The sequence below is a fragment of the Balaenoptera ricei genome, chromosome 4 (genome assembly GCF_028023285.1).
Source record: "Balaenoptera ricei isolate mBalRic1 chromosome 4, mBalRic1.hap2, whole genome shotgun sequence".
In the NCBI taxonomy this organism is placed as follows: Eukaryota; Metazoa; Chordata; class Mammalia; order Artiodactyla; family Balaenopteridae; genus Balaenoptera; species Balaenoptera ricei.
The window spans coordinates 157,609,147-157,627,593 of NC_082642.1; the positions used below are offsets into that span (position 1 = coordinate 157,609,147).

At 51.5% G+C, this 18,447-nt stretch overlaps 2 protein-coding genes across 7 annotated transcripts in view; both read left to right on the forward strand.

The window, feature by feature from the left end:
- The window catches only part of FAM3B (FAM3 metabolism regulating signaling molecule B), a 61,462-nt gene extending 55,997 nt beyond the window's left edge, over positions 1–5,465 (forward strand). For both annotated transcript variants that reach the window (XM_059921596.1, XM_059921597.1), the window contains exons 4-8: positions 368–426; positions 1,335–1,385; positions 2,440–2,527; positions 3,997–4,129; positions 5,333–5,465. In XM_059921596.1, coding sequence (XP_059777579.1) covers positions 368–426; positions 1,335–1,385; positions 2,440–2,527; positions 3,997–4,129; positions 5,333–5,422 — 421 coding nt within the window. In that variant the 3' untranslated portion in view covers positions 5,423–5,465. The remainder of the gene's footprint in view (positions 1–367; positions 427–1,334; positions 1,386–2,439; positions 2,528–3,996; positions 4,130–5,332) is intronic.
- A 3,778-nt stretch (positions 5,466–9,243) lies between these two features.
- MX2 (MX dynamin like GTPase 2) overlaps positions 9,244–18,447 on the forward strand; it is a 30,696-nt gene continuing 21,492 nt past the window's right edge. Inside the window, exons 1-3 of one of the 5 annotated variants that reach the window (XM_059921601.1) lie at positions 9,354–9,402; positions 17,764–17,941; positions 18,029–18,064. In XM_059921601.1, coding sequence (XP_059777584.1) covers positions 17,888–17,941; positions 18,029–18,064 — 90 coding nt within the window. In that variant the 5' untranslated portion in view covers positions 9,354–9,402; positions 17,764–17,887. Of the gene's footprint in view, positions 9,320–9,353; positions 9,403–17,763; positions 18,065–18,447 lie in introns of those variants that run through there. The other 4 variants (XM_059921602.1, XM_059921599.1, XM_059921598.1 and 1 more) reach the window with 4 other exon arrangements.

The following is an 18,447-nucleotide window of genomic DNA, read 5'->3' on the forward strand; positions in this document are numbered from 1 at the left end:
GGGAGAATGAATGCCCACCCATGAGGAGCTTGAGGATTCAGTGAGAGAATGTTTGCAAAGAGCCTGTGCTAAACAAACACTGGTGTTTCTCTCCCTGGCCATTTGTATAAATTATAAGACTAAATGCAGTTTCCAGGTTCCCTGAGGGACTCAGGCTGTAGAGATGTGTGGGGATGGATGTGTGTGGAGCGAGTGTAGGGGTGACTTCCAAGGGAGCTGGGTCAAGGCCAGTGCGTATCTACAAGGAAATGGTAAGTGACAAAGGATGGACGGTGATTTTGCCAAGAGAGGATCTTACAGGGCAGGGAGGGCTACTCACTTCTTGGTGAGAAAGGAGTTCTTTGACCGATGCTTATCTACATTTCAGGCTCATAGGAGAAAAGACTGGGAATGTTGCAAGGGGAATAAATATTGCCATTGTCAACTGTAAGTTATTAAATGTTTTCTTTAAAACTCCTCTAAAAGCTCTGTGATTGGATATTCAGTGGTACCTTGGGTTTCTTTATGATTTTTGCACACGATCTAGTCTAGGTTTATATTTTAACGCATTTTAAGAGTATATATTTAACTATTTTTTACAGTGCCTCACTTTAGAGATTTGTGTTTCTACCAAAAAACTGAAATCAAATATAAACCGATTTTAAAAAAACAAAGAAGGACCTGCAGAAGTCAGGGCTAAAACCAGATCAGCAGACCTGGGGGTACAGACACCCTGGAGTTGGGCCTCACGTTTGCTCTGATTCCTGGTGGCCCAGCAGAAGGTGACACCAGTTCCTACCTTTGTCTGATAAAAGGGCCTCAGGGGAAGCACAGCCTGGCCTCCTCTTAGGCCTGGAGAAAGAAACATCTGTCACTGTTGCCAATGGCAATAGTAAGAACTGTAGCAGGTTTAGGGAAAGGGTTTCCCTTGGTGTCTGTCCCGATGAGCAAGGTGAGCACATAGCCCAGTGACAGAGGGCTGCAGGAACCTGAGGAAAATGTGCCTGGTCTGCAGGAAAAGCTACAGGGGGCAGCAGAAAGGGCTTCTTGCCCTTTCTGCCCACCTCCCTTTACTTTGCCCTGGTGTTTGTGGGAAGAGGCAGGTGCACTGGGAAAGAACGTGGGCGTGGATCCAACCGGAAGCAGGCGGGAGGGGTGCCCTGGGCAGCCGGTGTGAGCCCTGCCTTCCTGACCCGAATCAGTGGGGCCCCCTCCAGGGAAGGCGGTCCTTTCCTTCAGGTGGGACCACGGCGGTCATGCTTCCCGGGAAGAGAAAGACAAGGGACACGCTGTTTTCAGAATGTGCCCTGAGTCCCCACGTACCTTCTTTTAAAAACTGTTTCTCCCATTTCCAGATGTGACTGGGAAAGTGACAGCAACACAGTATTTTGATATGTACGAAGGAGGTAAGGAAACTCTTTTCCTCTTAAAATTAAAATGAATTATACACATAAATTAGGATTAAAAAAAAGCACAACCAAAAACGTCAATCATTCTTATTTTAGCTACCAAAAAATTTGCCGGAAGCAAATTTTTTCTAGAACTGTCTTACATAAATCCTCGTAGTCTCTGAGCTCACGTATTAAAGTTTGAAGGCATTATCTAGAAAACGTCTTTTCTTTGATCACACTTGTCCTGGGTCTTTTCCTTCTGCCCCTTCATCAGATGATGGGAAAGAGAAAACATCTCTTTCTTTTTTTAAACCAAACATGTAGAATAATGTGATCAGCATCCAGCCCTGAACGTCATCATAATTACTGCTGTGTTCACGGCGCTGGGCGTGGTACACACATTCCTGGAGCCCAGGGTGTCCATCCTCCTCCAACTGCCCCTCCATTCTGGACTCTGGATCTTGACTGCAGTTGCTTTTATTTAACACTGAGAATTATCTGAAACAAATCTTTATAAAGATAACGGAGAGGAGCAATTAGAAGTGCCCAGATGCACTCGGGAACGATGCCGTTAATCATAACTACAAATACAAGCCCCAGTGGTAAATAACAGGGTTTGAGCTGAGCCTTTATTTTCTCCCTGTGAGAAATTGAGGGTTCTCTTAGCAAGGACTTACCCATCCCGGTGTGGTCTGTATGTCTCATATTTCTCATCAGTGTCCTGGAGCCGCTCGGCTCTTAGAGAATCATGCCCAGGTCCGGTGCTTTCTTATTAATTGCAAAGAAAAGCCCACCTGTGTTGCCAAAGTCGTTGCCGGTTGGTTTCAAAGCTGATCACTAGAATCTTTATGATCCGATCATGCTGCTTGCCTCAAATTGCCCCACCGTGGAACCCACAGGCCATTTACTACGAAAGCGCTAAAGCATCATTTGCATGGTCGAGAGACAGTTCTAGAATCAGAGGATTCAGAGCCCAGGGCACAGAAGCTGAGAGCAGAAGCACAGCCTCTAGGGCCAGAGTGTCAGCTGACAGAGAAGGTCCTAAGACTGATTTGCATTGACCCGGCAGATAACTCTGGACCGATGACGAATTTTATTCAGAGCGCTCCCTCGAAGTCCCTTCTCTTCATGGTGACCCACGATGATGGTAGCAGCAGGTGAGCGCACAGACTTGTCACAGCAGGGGCGAGAGTCAGGGAAGCCAGCGGGGGGAGGGCAGAGCACCAGGCCTGTCAGGGTCCCTCAGTACATCATTTAGGAGAGGACAAAGCTCCAAGGAGCAGGATGCTTCTTCAAGGAAAAGGAACGGGAAACCATGATGAACAGACTGCATTTCTAGAAAAATGACAAGCTGGTGGAGCACATAAATCCTAGAAACTAAGGAATATTTCCAGGTAGCAAGACAAAGCCACCACTGACCATAAATAAAATAGCAAAGCTAACCCTTGGCCAAAGAGCTAAACCCAGGGTGGGACTTATACACACACACACACACGCACACATGCACGCACACACACATGCACACATACACAATGCTTTCACTAGGGGGAAAATGACCTGGTCAGTGCTTCTCCAAGTGTGCTCTCCTAAGCAAACGTGTGCGTCTTCACTGCCTAACTTCCGAGAACGTCAGAGTGCGTATTGGCATCGTGAATTTCCGAGGTGGGTCTACTGAACATGGCATTTCCCAGATTTGTTTGAATTCAGATCTTATTCTTTTTTTTTTTTTAAATTATTATTTATTTATTTATTTATTTTTGGCTGTGTTGGGTCTTCGTTTCTGTGCGAGGGCTTTCTCTAGTTGCGGCAAGCGGGGGCCACTCTTCATCGCGGTGCGCGGGCCTTTCACTATCGCAGCCTCTCTTGTTGCGGAGCACAGGCTCCAGACGCACAGGCTCAGTAGTTGTGGCTCACGGGCCTAGTTGCTCCGCGGCATGTGGGATCTTCCCAGACCAGGGCTCGAACCCATGTCCCCTGCATTAGCAGGCAGATTCTCAACCACTATGCCACCAGGGAAGCCCACAAATCTTATTCTTAAAAGAGCATCTTCCCAGATGGAAGTTCTTTGACATGTGCTTTGAAAGACTCAGATTTAACCCATTTAGGAAAATCTGAACTTATTTTTTCTTTTCCTTTCTGCCCATCTCCCTTTACTTTGCCCTGAATTGCACCTTTCTACAACGGTAGGATTCCTTAGGTTTTGTTTTTTCTTTTTTTCTTTTTTGCTACTGACTTTTCTGAATATGAAAGGGACAGTTTTGACATTTGTTTTCATCTTTCAGCAACTTCTGTCTGCTTTATTTTGTGGTCAGTAGACAGGAGAGCAGCAAGGACCAAAAACTATGTTGGCTGGGGATGAGGAAGACTGAACCCCAAGACCCAGGGCTTTTCAGAATCGAGAATTAAAACTCTGTGCCCCAAACTGAGTCTAAAAGAGTCCTGGAGGTGGCCTTATGTGTAACTAGAGATGTGACACACTCAGCCAGCGTGTGCGTTTCCCTTCTGCCTTGCACCCCAGGAGGGCAGGCGCTGCTTTAGAAACCTGTCCTAGGACAGACTGTGTCCTAGCACCACATACCCGAGTCTGCAGATGAGACATTCACATGCTTCCCCCTTTGCCCCGCAGACTGAAGGAGGACGCTAAGAGGGCCATAGAAGCCCTGGGAAGTAAAGAGATCAGGAACATGCGGTTCAGGTCGAGCTGGGTATTTCTTGCAGCAAAAGGCTTTGAACTTCCTGCAGGAATTCAGAGAGAAAAGGTGAGTGGTTGCTAAACATCCCTTCCTGAAAACCAGTTACCATATGTCCTAGCAATTCCACTAATAGATACATAGCCAAGAGAATGAAAACATACGTTCACACAAAAACTTGTACAAGAATGTGCTATTATTCATAACAGCAAAAAAGCAGAAACAACCCAAATGCCTGATTAATAGATTTTAAAATATATATATAAAATACGGTATATCCACACACTGGAATATTATTAAGGCACATACAGAAATGAAGTACTGATATATGCTATGACATGGACGAAACTTGAAAACACACTAAGTGAAGAAAACCAAACACAAAAGGACACATGTTGTATGATTCCATTTATATAAAATTTCTAGAATAGTCAAAATCCAGAGACAGAAAGTAGATTAGGGGCTGCCTAAAGGCTGTGGAAGATGGTGAGTAGATTCGAATGGGTATGTGCTTTCTTGTTCCCGGGATGAAAATGTTCTAAAATTGAGTGTGATGATGGCTGCATGTCTTTGTGAATATACTAAAAACCATTGAGTTGTACACTTTAAATGGGTGAATTTTATAGGATGTGAATTCTGTCTCAGCAAAGCTGTTATATTAAAAAGAGATATAAAACTAGAATTCCAAATTTAGAATGCACATTCTTATTCTTTTTAAGCATTAGTTTAAGGTGCTCCATTATCTGTGAAAGAATTGAAGATGGAAAGCCTTAAAGTCAAATCAATCTGAACAAGGAACAAGTGTTCCTTCTGAGCAAGGAACACTCCGATTACCCTGAAAAAAATATATAGTCCTTCTCCCAGAGAATTGAAAACCAGACTTGAGAGTTGTGCCGTCCCATATGGCAGCCACTCGCCAGATTTGCAGATTACATTTAAATTGATTCAAGTTAAATAGAATTTAAAATTCAGTTCATCAGTCACACTAGCCACATTTCAAGTATTCAGTAGCCAAATGTAGCTAGTGGCTACTCTGTTGGGCACGTGGATTAAAGGACACTTAAACCATTGCAGAAAGTCTTCCACGTGTTGAATCAAGTTGCTTCAAATATTGAGTCACATTGAGAGGCAATCACGTACCCTGAGTAGGTTGTAACACATCCCATCCTAGGAAGTGATTCTCTTTTGATGACTTTGCTCATAGCTGGCACACTAACCAGCTAGTTGATTAGATGAATGGATAAATTAAATCCTTTTCTTTCCTTTGCACAGGTCAACCACTCAGATAATGTGAAGAACAGGTATTCGGGCTGGCCCGCAGAGATCCAGGTAGAAGGCTGCATACCAAAAGGACCAAGCTAACGTTGCCCGGCCTCAATAAACGTGCTTTTTATAGACAAATGCATACCGAATGGACCACAACTCTTATCCAACTGTCAATATTTGATGAGTATTTTGGGTTTGTCGTCAACCAACCGACCAAAATATTTGCCAGTTGTGTAAAATCTTGTCACACAGACTTTTTTACGCCAGTGTTTATAGAGTGAAGGTAATGAGCCGGACAGCTGAAATCCATGGGAATTGTTCAAGGCGATGCAGTGACTTCACCTTGAAAGGACAGGACGGGGGGGAGCAGCCACTGCTTGTGCAGCTGTGGAGCCATTTTACGATTGGATCTTTGTTTGGCCCCTGTGGTCCAGACAGCTCTGCAGAGAGAAAACCTTTATTCCCCGATCACCGAGCACACCCTCCTTTCGGACGGTCACCTCTCAGGATAAGCAGCAGTCAGAGGGCTTAGCCACCTTCCTGGGTCAACCCCAGGTGAGCTCTTGAACTCCCCCTGCAGGTCCCTGAACTTATTCATTCCACAAATCTGGGTGCGCCTAACTCGGGCACCAGCGGTGCGATAGTGAGGAGATTCCGTGTCCGCCTCCATGCTGGGGTGTCACTCCAGTGGCCGGTGGGACCTTGTCTAACAGGGTGGGGGAGAAGGATCTCTGACAGGTGAGCAGGGTCTGCTCTCGGGAGAGCCACTGTACACCCCAGGCTTCCTAGGAGACACATCATAGATCTACGGACCAAGATACCCAGGGACTTGGGGTTAAGAGACTCAAGTCATTGCCAAGTGCCCATTCTAACCTCCCTCCCAAGCCTGGCTACCAGAAATGGTAGGAGACTTTGATACCAGCTTAAGAGTGCTTCTCTGAGCCTCCAGTTGCTCATCTATAAATAGAGGGATTGGGATAGACAAATGATTTTCAAGCACTTTTATCGGCAGGCCTCCTTTGAAAAACATGGTAGCACGTGGCACCCTGAATTTCAGCACCGTTGCAGGATCAAGCCACCCAGATCTCAGTGGCTGACAACAGCGCTGAGGTCTCACTCGTGGAGCAGGCGGCTCGCGGGGCAGCCGAGGCTCAGCTCTGGGTGCCCGGAGGCAGGCTGAAGGAGGGTCCATCCCAGGCATGGAAGCCAGAGAGAGCAGAAGTCCAGAGGTCCCCCAAAGCTCCTGCCAGGACACATGTGAACCCTCATCCTTGCACCCCTTTGCCAACCAGGGGGGACATCAACCTCGTGGCGGTGGGGGGTGACTGTCGGCCCCTCAGGGAGCCTGGGCCTCTCTCTTTGCAGAGGGGTCTGCAAACCACTGGATAGGATCTTGGCTGGGGCCCTATTATGGGCTAGATTCTGTTCCCCCCAAATTCATGAGTTGAGTCCTAACCACCAGTACCGCAAAATGTGACCTCATGTGGAAACAGGGTCATTGTAGGTGTCATAAGTTAAAGCAGGGTGACCCTCATTCAGTATGACTGGTGTCCTAACAAAAAGGAGATGTTTGGACACAGACAAGCAATCAGAGAGAACTCCTTTCCAGGTTCTGGATCACCTTGGAGGAGGCCTGGAAGAGGCGTCTGGAGAGCATTAGGGCATCGCTGAAAAGGCAGCAGCACGGAGACCCCTGAGGGGTGATCAGGAGGACCACAGAGGACTCTCCTCTGTAGGGGACTGTCACAGTGGCTGCATGTCATTACACGTTTGTCCAGACCCATTGGATGTATAACCCCGAGAGCAACCCCAACGTAAACCGTGGACTCCGGGTGACAGTGTGTGGTCGTGGATTGTGACAAATGTGCCCCTCGGGTACGGGGTGGTCAACAGTGGGGTAGGCTGTGCATGGGGGGAGGACAGGGCGTCTGGGGGAGCTCTCGGTACCTTCCCCTCAATTTTACTGGGAACCTAAAACTGCTCTAGAAAATAAAGTCTATTACCAGAAAACAAAACAAACCAGAAGTTGCCAAGGAAACCGAGCCTTAGATGGGCAACCACCCCTGAACATCTGTCCTCATTACACAGACCCCGGGGAGGTCCCTAAGCCCTCCCCGCCCCCGTGAGCTCTCCCAGGTGTGCAGACCTGCCCCTCCCCGCGGTGGGTTGGGGGGGGGGGCCCTGGAAGGGCAGCCCCTCCCACAGAGAGGGGAGGGCCTCTAGCCTCTGCCCTGGAAAAGGCAGGCACTTCTTGAGCTCTCAGCATCCCTATTTCCTAGATGCTTGGACTTCTGGCACCACAAAATCAGGAACACGGCTCGTTCCTGACAGGAAAGTGTGTCACCAGCTAGGACCCTCCATCGCGCTGCCCACCCCAGGCCTGTCCTCCTAGCATCTGCCCTGAGGTGGGTCACCATCGTCACCCCGATTGGAGAAGTTGGGGCCCAGACAGTGAAGAGTCAGGGGGTTTCCACCCCCAAGCGGCCTCTGCTACTTCGCCCCACTGGCACAAACACACACTTAAGACTCTTGTCTGTCCACAGACTCCTTGGTCCCTCCATCTCCTTAATCCATTAATCAGGGAGACATTGCATGGTCCCCTCTGTACGGCTGAGAAAGCAAACTCAGAAGGCTAGGTCTGGCTGAGGGTGGGTGCATTCTGGCTCCAGATGGCTCGGGGCTGTAAGAGCACCCAGGCCAGCCCTTCCTCAGAGGGTCAGTGGGCCGAGAGGGAGGAGGGGCTCTGGCCGGGGATCGTCATCAAGCTCCCCGCAGCTCGAGACCCCGCCCAGCACTTTGATGACGTCAGGATGAGGGGCGTGCCGAGCGGTTGCTGCTCTGGCCGGGGGTGCGGGGTCCTCCCGCTGCCTCCACGGAGGTGGGTGTCGCTCTGTGCGGTGCCTTCACTTGTAACCGTCCTGGAGCACAGACGCACCCGCCCTGTGACACAAGACATTGGCGGTGAAGTCGGCTGCCCAGTTCCTCCCTCCATCCTTCACCTCTGCCCAGGGCCTCTGGATGATCCGGGCAATAGATCCCGCAGGACACAGACCCCGGAGACCCTCCCTGTAACTTCCTAATGCCAGGGTTTGAAAACCATTTTCTTAGCCTCTAAATTTCTTCTTTAAAGGGAAATTTGCCTACAAGACAAGTGAATGAGCAAAGAACTGCTCAGGCTTTATTTTCTAATTTATAATATTATTTTTTGTTTTGGAAAGGATCGCGGGAGTGAAGCCGAAACTGAGTCCGGCTTTCCCCCGTCCTGCGCCAGCCCCGCATCTCGGGGGCTCCTCGGGGTTCCCCACACTCTGGTGATGGGAATGCCTGACTCATCCACCCCCCTTTAGTCACAGCGCCGCCACCGGCGCCGGGAGACCTTTGGGGCCCCCTGGGGTGCATGCCTGTAGTATTGCAGGTGAAGTAACCCCAACCTAGGACCAGAAAGTGGGGCTAGCTCAGGGCTGAGTTCCCAGCAAGAACTCTCCGAGAGCAGAGAGACCAACCGAGGAAGAGGGTACGCACTGCACAAGTGGGTTACTGCGGGGAGCTGGGGACGTCCCTTTTTGGCGTGTTCAGAGCTTAACACGGGGAGAGAGTGACAGCACAGAGAATCTCAGAAAGTCCTGCTGGAGAGCGCTGTGCTAAGTGACCGGATCTCCAAGGGTGTCCGGCTCCCACCTCTCTGAGAACATGTTAGCAAAGCAGAGTCTCGGGCATCTGATCCCGGGTGTGGGTGGCAGGGCAGCCCCCCGTGTGTTTACAAGCCCACCAGGAAACTCAGACGCAGACTGTCACCCGGAGTCTGAGGACAACTGCGTAAGTCACCAGGAAGCGCATTGAGTCTTCAGTTTCTTTTCTGTGGCGGGCCATTAGTTTCATTTCTCTTGCTGCTGGAAAAGGAGGAAGCAAGGGGAGGAGCCGTTTCTATAAAAGGGAAACGGAGGAAGGGAGAGAGATAGTGATTCGCCGGGTCTCCACTCTGCAGGTGCTCAGGTAAGAGCTGGGTCGGGGCAGGGAGGGATGCTTCACCACGTCTTCATGCAGCAGACACGCTTTCCTTTTGAAAGGATTTTCTGGTAAGCATAGCTTGGGCCAGAAGGCTGGAGACAGAAAGATAGGCGTCTGAAGCTGCCTGTGCTGGTGCTGGCCTCCAACCATCCCTGCAGGCAGAGAGCACGTTCTAGAAAGAGCAAGGGGGCCCGTCTCCCCAGATCTGGCCAAAGGCCTTGGGGACACAAAGAAGTGGCTTTGGGAACTTCCGTGGAAGGTACACATCTCGGGGTGGGGAGAGAGCTTTGTGCTCTGTGATGTTGTGATTTATAATAAGAAATATATTAACTATAGTCACCGTGCTGTACGTTACATCTCAGAGCTGATGACGCTGTATCGCATTTTTGAAAGTTGCTAAGAACGTAGATCTTAAAAGTCCTCATCACAAGAAAAAACTGTAAGTATGAGGGCAGATGTTAACTCGTCATGGTGACTATTTCACAATACCTACAACTGCAGGAAAAAAGAGAAATATATTATTTGGTCTGTGTCAGTTCCTGACACGGGGCTCCTAAAACCCTTGGGAGTGAAGAGAGCATTGTCTTCTGTTATGTTAATGAAGGGACTTCAGGTCGTAGTGTTATGTTAATGAGATGGGAGCCGGTTGCCTGGGGAAACGATCCTGTGACCTGAGGGCTGAAATTTTCAGTCCCACCCCCAGCCTCCGGGAAGGGAAGAGGGGCAGGAAGTTGAGTTCAGTCACTGACGGCCAATGATTTAATCAATCAGGTCTATGTAATGAAGCCTCCTTAAAACCCAAGCGGGTTTGGAGAGTTTCTGGTGAGCACGTGGAGATTTGGGAGCGTGGTGTTCACAGGGAGCATGGAAGCTCCCCACGCCTCCCATGCCTGCCCTCTGGGTCTTTCCATCTGGCTGTTCTTGAGTTAAATCCTTCTATAATAAGCCTGCGGTCTAGTAAGTAAAATGTTTCTCTGTGAGCCGCTCTAGCAGATTATTCAACTCCAAGGAGGGGGTCATTGGAACCTCCGATTGATCTATAGCCAGAAGCACAGGTGACAACCTGTACCTGCTAGCCATTGGCATCTGAAGTGGGCAGTGTCGACTGGGAAAAAAAAAACGCACAACGTGAGAGTTGTGAGTTAAGTTTTATTGGGGGCAGAATGAGGGCTATAGCCGACCGTCAGCGACTGCAGTGGAGGGTGACTTCATCCTTGTGGAGGCAGGTGGCAAGTGACAATTTGTAGCTGACAGCAGGATGGGGCGGGAGCTGTTGAGTAGGGCTGAGCCCCCTCTGATAGCCCTGTGACACCTGATGCCATGTCCTGGTAAACAGTATCAGAATTGAGTGAATTGCTTGGTGATATAGAAAAACACACGCATTGGAACCGGCATCAGAATTGAAGCCCCAGAGCCTGGCCTCAGAGCTTCAGGAGCCCTCTTGCCCATGGCAGTGGTGGCCACCCTCCGTGGTGTCCTGGAAAGCTGGCTCTTCTGAAGGGCGAGGACACCTGATTTCTAGCATTTGCTGATTCCCCTTGTAGCATGTGACGGTACATGATTATGCCTTCAGAGTTTTACTTGAAGAGAGACAGGTACTGATGCCAAGTCTACCCAGCAAAGAAACGTTATGTTAGTGCCCTAGGGCTGCCATGGCAAAGTACCCCAGACTGGTGGGCTTAAATATCAGAAATGTATTCTCTCCCAGGTCTGGAGGCTGGAAGCCTGAGGTCAAGGCCTCAGCAGTGTTGGTTCCTCCTGAGACACTGAACAGAATATCTCAGGATGCTGAGGTCACGCAGCCAGCAGGAAGAAATAATCCAGGCCACATGGTCAGCCGTGACCCATGACCCATTCTGGCAGATTTTACAGGACAAGCAGACATTGAGCTCTTTCCCGCCCGCTCACACGGAGCCAGGGGCTAAGCCAAGGGAAGGTTTAGACTTGGATCCGACAGTAATGACATCTTTCTTCCTCTTTCCTGGAAACTGTGACGAAATCTCAGTGAACCAGATTTTTGTTGTTGTATTCTGCTTTTAGGAGAAATTAATTTCTATTTACTAGGGAAGGAGATGAAATATCCCCACAGGTCTGCGTGAGGGGTCATACGGATTCAGCACAAATCTGTCAAAGGAGGAAGTTTTAAATGAATTGCAGGGTTCTCCACGACGCGGGCGTGAGCCTGCCCAGCTGTGGAACATCGCAGCAGGATCCAGGGCCGGTGCAGGTCCTGGAGGCCAGACCCAGGGGCCGGGGGATGGTCACAGGGAGCTGGGATCCAGGCTCCTGGGACCAGCGACTCCTCTGGGACTGACTGAAGCATGTAGAAAACTGGAAACACCGGAGAAGCAAAAACAGTCCCAAGGAAGAGGGCCAGGGAGGAGGGGCTGGTCTTCAAGATCGTGTTTCTGAACTCTACCCATGACTAACGGTAATGCTCTGCCTTGAGGTTTCAAAATCAGAATGGTGTTACTGTTTCCTCATTATCGAAGTAACACACTATTCATGAGAGTCCTGAGTCTGTGGGTTTCTAGCCGTGGGGCGGTGTCTCGGATGCTTAACTTGTCGGAACCTCACTTCCCGTCTTATAGAAAAATAGGGAAAACAGAAATGAAATCCGACAGCACGTGTGCACGTGAAGAGCACAAAGGAGACACCAGAGCGGTCGCCGAGCCCCTGGGAACTCCACCTGAGCCTCTTCCTGGCCTCGCTCCCTGCCCAGCCCTTCCCAGCCCGCCTGGCCATGTGTCTGGCCAGCTGTCCCATCACCCCGTCCCCATCCCCGACTCCTTCCTCAGCCTGTTTCCACCCACACCCACCCTCATGATGCTTCAGAATCTCCCCTTCGCTCTCATAGCAGATGTTGCCAAATTTTCTCCTTCCTGGGCACCCTGACTGTCTCAGTAATTGGTTCATGGTGCCCCGACCAACAGACACGCCTAATAGTTCTATTGATTCATGAGTTAGGTCCAAAGAACTCAGTAATAGTAGGTAACGTGGTGGCCAACAGACATCCCTGTGTATCCTGGGAAGTTCTGATGACCCCAAGTGTAGCTGCCGGTTTGCTGAGGTTCCCCAGGGTGCCTGGGCCCCCAGTTTGGGAACACAGTTTTACAACCTCGGCTAAGTCCCTTTTTTCACCTGTTCATCCCTCATGGGGCTTATCTGTGATGTTAGTAGTCTCATCACAATTTGGGGGTGTCTTCAACAGAGGGGGCGCCATCGCCATGGTCCCAGCTGTCCATGTTGGGGTGAATTCGCTCTCCCAGCTATTCCAGGGCTGGGTGGGCCGGAAGGTGGTCAGAAACGAGGGGATGGTCCAGTCTGGGGGGAGGTGGGAGACTGGGCTCGGCTGCACGGCTGTGCCGCTGTGTGTGGCCAGGCCGGCCGACAGCTCTGGGCTTCCTGACGTGTCCTCAGGTTGAGCCACAACCCCAGCTCTGCCCTGTGAGCGTCTTGCATCTGGCTGGGACTGAGTTACATCCTTTTGTAATAAACTGTCCTCTGCCGGGACGGAGATCAGCACAGCCTCCATCCTTGCAGGTGATGGAGGACACACAAAGGGGCCAGGGATGACTCACAGTGATACTCTCCTTCCCCTTCAGTGGTCCCTCCGACCATCTCCTCCTCCCATCTCCCTCCTCCCATCTCCTCCCATCTCCCTCCTCCCATCTCCTCCTCCCATCTCCTAGTCCCATCTCCCTCCTCCCATCTCCCTCCTCCCATCTCCTCCTCCCATCTCCTAGTCCCATCTCCCTCCCCACATCTCCCTCCTCCCATCTCCCTCCCCCCATCTCCTCCTCCCATCTCCCTCCTCCCATCTCCCTTCTCCCATCTCCCTCCTCCCATCTCCTCCTCCCATCTCCTAGTCCCATCTCCCTCCCCGCATCTCCCTCCTCCCATCTCCCTCCCCCCATCTCCTCCTCCCATCTCCCTCCTCCCATCTCCCTTCTCCCATCTCCCTCCTCCCATCCTCCTGCCGTGGTCCTCTCTGCCAGTCCACCCTTTGTCCACTCCTGGGCTGCTTCTTCCCCTGGGCTGCTGGTCACGCTCTCATACGTGGACACAGCCCTTTGCCCCTGCACAGATCTAGGTGGGGAGTAGGGGCAGGCAGGGTCCCTCTAGAGTGCTTTGGGTCCTGCCCCGTGAGAGGGAAGGCAGGAAACCCCCTCTCTGCAGCTGACCTCAGTGACACTCGTGTGGGACGGGCCACCTCTCTCCTGCCCACAGCTGCTCTTATGCCCTTAGCCTCTTATCTTTATATTATTAAAGAGAGCTCGGGGCCCGTCACTTGATATGATCCTGCTGCCCCATCCTGCCACACAGATGCCCTGACACCAATACTCCTCCACGCTGCACCTCCCAGCCTCTCTGTGGAACCACTGCCTCTTCAGCTGCAGCCTCTCCACACCCCCACCCTGGATCCTCCAACTCCCACCCCCTCCCCCCAGAAAAGGCAGAGGACATACAGACTCGCCGAGACTAGCTCTTTCACGCCCTGCTCTAAGTTGTTTTAAAAAGTGCCACAGTCAAACCATAACACTAGAATAATCTTTGTTAAGGCCTTGGGGACAGGAGCCAAGGCGCAAAGCCAAGCCAGAGGCAGCTAGGACCGCCCACAATTTGTCCTGAGCCTCCTGACTCCCAAGGCCAAGGTTGCGTGGGACAGATGGTCTCTTTCCCTCTTTGACAAAAAGAAGCACTCGATTCACCAGGAGAGCAAACTCCTCCAGCTGGGCCCTCTGCAAAGGAATCTCTTGAGTTTTTATATTAAGGAAGTTAATATAATTTTACTATAATTTCCTTATATTAAGGAGATTAAATAAATCCCTGGATATGTTCTTTTTTCTGGGGGGGGGGGGGGGGAGGGTGGGCCGTGCCACTCATCTCAGTTCCCCGACCAGGGATTGAACCTGGGACACAGCAGTGAAAGCACCGAATCCTAACCACTAGACCACCAGGGAACTCCGCTGGATATGTCCTTTAGGGCAATTTTATTAATTAAAAAAAAAAAAAGCAGAGATATTTTGCATGAGATCATATTTTCTCTTGATACTTGCTAGAAGGCTAGGTGTTTTGTAAAACGAATGATTTCACTGGGGAGTATGGTAGCGTGGGAGACTGTGAGATACGGAACACATCAAAGGCTAAACCTCAGGGACTCAGAGAAATGAAGAAGAACGGGAAGATGCAAAACAGCTGTAAAAAACCCAGATTTATTTTTGGTCCCCAACCAGAGGGAGGGGCTGTCTGAGAGCCTTTTCCACTAAAGCTGGCTTAGGCCATGGGGCACTCCAAGGGCTAGGTGCCAGCGGTTCCTGGCTGGGTAGTGCCTGCGTCATTCCCACGCAGCCCCGAACATCGGGATCGGCTGACGGGCTGGCTGTGAGGTTGGCCTTCCAACCAATTCCCTCATGAGTTTCTGCTGAGCGATCTCACTGCCCTTCATCCACAAGAGGGAACAGAAGTGCTGGCTTAGGATTTGAACACAGAGGTAAGGGCGCTCCTTCCACTTGACAGCCTTCGCAGGGCTCCCCAGGGAGCAGGGCCAAACCTGGGGATCCCCCTTCGCTTATAGTCTCCGGGTCAGTGGGGCTGACCACTCAGAAGAGTGCAGGTAGAAGACCTTCTCTGCCTTCTTCCAGCCCAAACCCAAGTGTCAGGTCCAGCCCTAACAATGCCAGGAAAGGCCAGGGCACAGCCCAGACAGGACGAGGCAGAGAGGCCAGCCCCCTCCCAAGAAAGGAGGTGCCCCTGGGCTGGGCTTTCTGAGCCCCCCAGGAGAAAGGGGTGCTTCTCCCAGTTCCCTGAGCTCATACTGACCTCAGGACATTTGCACTTATGTTTCCTCTGCCAGGAAGGCTCCTCCCAGGTCCTCAAATGTTTGCTCCTCTGCTCCTTCATTTCCTGTACACGGACACACCCTCAAACAGAACCCCTACCCCCTGACACCTGACCCCTGGCTCTATAAGCCACTACCTTTCTTCCAGACACTTCATCGTCACCTGGGATTATATCGTTGTTGGTTGGCTTATTTGTTTGGGGGGTGTCCCTGACAGAATGTATATACTAGAAGCAGGGACTTTATCTGGCTTGATCACCACTGTACCCCTATGGCAGGAACTACCTGGCACATAGTAGGTCCCTGTATTAGTTTGCTCAGGACACCATAACAAAGTGCCACAGGCTGGGCGACTTAGACAACAGAAATTTATTTTCTCACAGTCTGGAGGCCAAGAGTCCAAGATCAATGGGTCATTAGGGTTTGTTTCTCCTGAGGCCTCTCTCCTGGGTGTGTAGACGGCCGTCTTCTCCCCGTGTCTTCACGTGCTCTTTCCTCTGTGCACCTCTGGGTCCTAATCCCCTCTTTTCATAAAGACAGTCAGATTGGATTAGGACCCACCCTAGTGGCTTCATTTTACCTCAATCTCCCCTTTAAAGGCCATATCTCCAGTACAGACACACTCAGGTCCTGGGGGAATAGGACTCCAACATAGGAACTTGGGGACACAATTCAGCCCATATCAGTCCTCAAAGCATACTTGTTGAATGAATGAATGAATGAATGAACAAATCACCCTCATTTTTAAAAACAGGTCAGTGGCACACACAAAGTTGTGAATGTGCATATGTGCCGTCTGAGGAAGGCAAACTGTTAGGCCCAGCATTCAGAGATGATATAAAATATGAGAAGCTAGGTTAGGACCAAATTTTTTGAGAACTCTATTCTGAAAGAAAACATGACAGAGGTTTTTAGAAAGGGCAGTGACATGATGAGACCAGGGGTTTAGAAGGAAAAGGGCCACAATGTGTGCACAGGGGCCGCTGTCGCGTAGAGAGGACGGATGGAGGGCTGGACTGCAGGACCGCAGCTGGACACGGGATACAAGTGGACGCCCCAAAGGCCAGCTATGGGGGAGGGGCCACCTCAAGACTCCAATCCTCCCCACTGGTTAGTGCCCTGGGGCTGGCATAAAAAATTCCCCAAGTTGGGACGCATAAAACAAGACATTTATTCTCTCCTGGTTCTGGAGGCCGGAAGTTCCAGGTCGAGGCGTCGGCAGAATTAGTTCCTCCTGGAAGGGTGGGGGAGGATCCCTTCCAGGCCTCTATCCCAGCTTCTGGGGTTCCTGCCCCCCTTGGGGTTCCTCGGCTTGGGGCAGCATCCCTCCAATGTCTGCCTCTGTCTCCCTCTGGCCGTGGGTCTCTGGGTCTCAAATCCTCTCTGCCTGTCTCTTCTTGGATTTCGGGCCCACCCTCATCTCCAAATTCTTATCAGTTACATCTGCAAGTGGCCTTTTTCAAATAAGGTCACATTCATGTGTCCAGGTGGACATGCATTTGGTAGGGGGGGTGGAGCCATTCAACTCACTGTATCCACTCTGCTCCCAGTGGAGGTCATAGCAGGAAAGGGTTCATGACCCAGAGTTGCTGGCTGGTCTCTGGGCCCTGACTTAGGCCAGTAACTGGACCTCTGCGCTTCAGCTTCTTGACCTGGAAAAATGAAGATTAGGAGCTAACACGTAGGGTTGTTGTGAAAATGAAATGAGCATCTTAGAGCAGCGCTGGGTGAGGCCGGCACTCAATACCGCCAGCTCTTTCTAGGGTGCTGACTACCTGATTATAGGCCCCATGGAAAAGCAAGAGACCCAAACAACCATTTCTCCCAAGCTTCCCAGCAGGCTGACCTAGTCTGTGTGGGAAAGAGTGATGGCAGGGCAGAGATTGGCTTCAAACGGACCCAGGAGGGGCTGCCTGTCATCTCTCCGCGTCTTACAGTCTCCTGCCCAGTCCTGAACCTCAGGTGACACGGAGCCCATCAGAAGTGACAGCGGGACATTCAAACTCTCCCGTGGAGGGCTTCCCTGGTGGCGCAGTGGTTGAGAGTCTGCCTGCCAATGCAGGGGACACGGGTTCGAGCCCTGGTCTGGGAAGATCCCACATGCCGCGGAGCAACTGGGCCCGTGAGCCACAACTACTGAGCCTGCGCGTCTGAAGCCTGTGCTCCGCAACAAGAGAGGCAACGATAGCGAGGGGCCCACGCACCGCGATGAAGAGTGGCCCCCGCTCGCCGCAACTGGAGAAAGCCCTCGCACAGAAACGAAGACCCAACACAGCCATAAATAAATAAATAAATAAATAAATAAATAATAAAAATAAAGGAATTCCTTTAAAAAAAAAAAAAAAACACACTCTCCCGTGGAAGCGTGGAGTTCGCTTGTCCCCAGGCCCTGGGGGCCCATGGAGACCCCTCTTGTGCTCTGCGCCTGCATGTTGCCATCCGCCCCTCCTGTGCTGGGCTACCGGCCTCCCCTGTGTGCAGAGGATGGGTTGTACGGGGCTGGGCAAGGCAGAGCTGGAAAAAATGCAGCCCTGGGGAGGTCTGCTGGGGGACGTTTGGGCCACGTTCCCAACTTGTGTCTTTGTAGAGCTTGCCAGGAAGATCGGAGGCGCTGAGCAGTGGTGACCGCACCCATCAGCTCCCCGGGCGACAGCTGGTGCCTGAGCCCTACGTGCAGCCCAGGTTCCTCCCAACACCGTCCAAAAGAAGAAATGAATTCCTTCCAGCAGCAGCCACTACGGCCACCGGGCGCAGCACCTGGACAGGTGACGTACCCGCCAAACTGGCAGGGGGGAGGGACGGACCCGGTTTTCCTCGCCAAGGACTTCAATGTGCTGAATTTGAACCATCAGCAGCCAGGAGGAAACAGGGACCAGCAGATGTCCAAGGTAAGTCGGGTGCAGGTATGGTCAGGAAGGGCGCATCCCAGCACCCCCCGGGGGTTGGCGGGGGCGGGGAAAGGCGGGAAATAAAACCTGCAAGTCTGGTCCAGCCCCAGGAGCACAACTGGGGTCCCCCTCTCTCCTGGGCACTTCCAACAAGCACCAGGGACAGACGCAGTCTCTGCGGGCAGCAGTGGCCTTCCTGGACGTGAGTCTGGGGGCTCCTTCCTGGGAGCTTTGCCTCCAGCTATGACTAACGCTGTCATCACTGCCAGCCTGCCACCCCCACCCTACCCCAGCTCGGCAGCCGCGGGCCCGATCCTCTCCTCCCTCCGGCTGGGAACGCCTGCCCCTTGGCGCCACATGGCCTGCTCAGACGGGCACCTCCA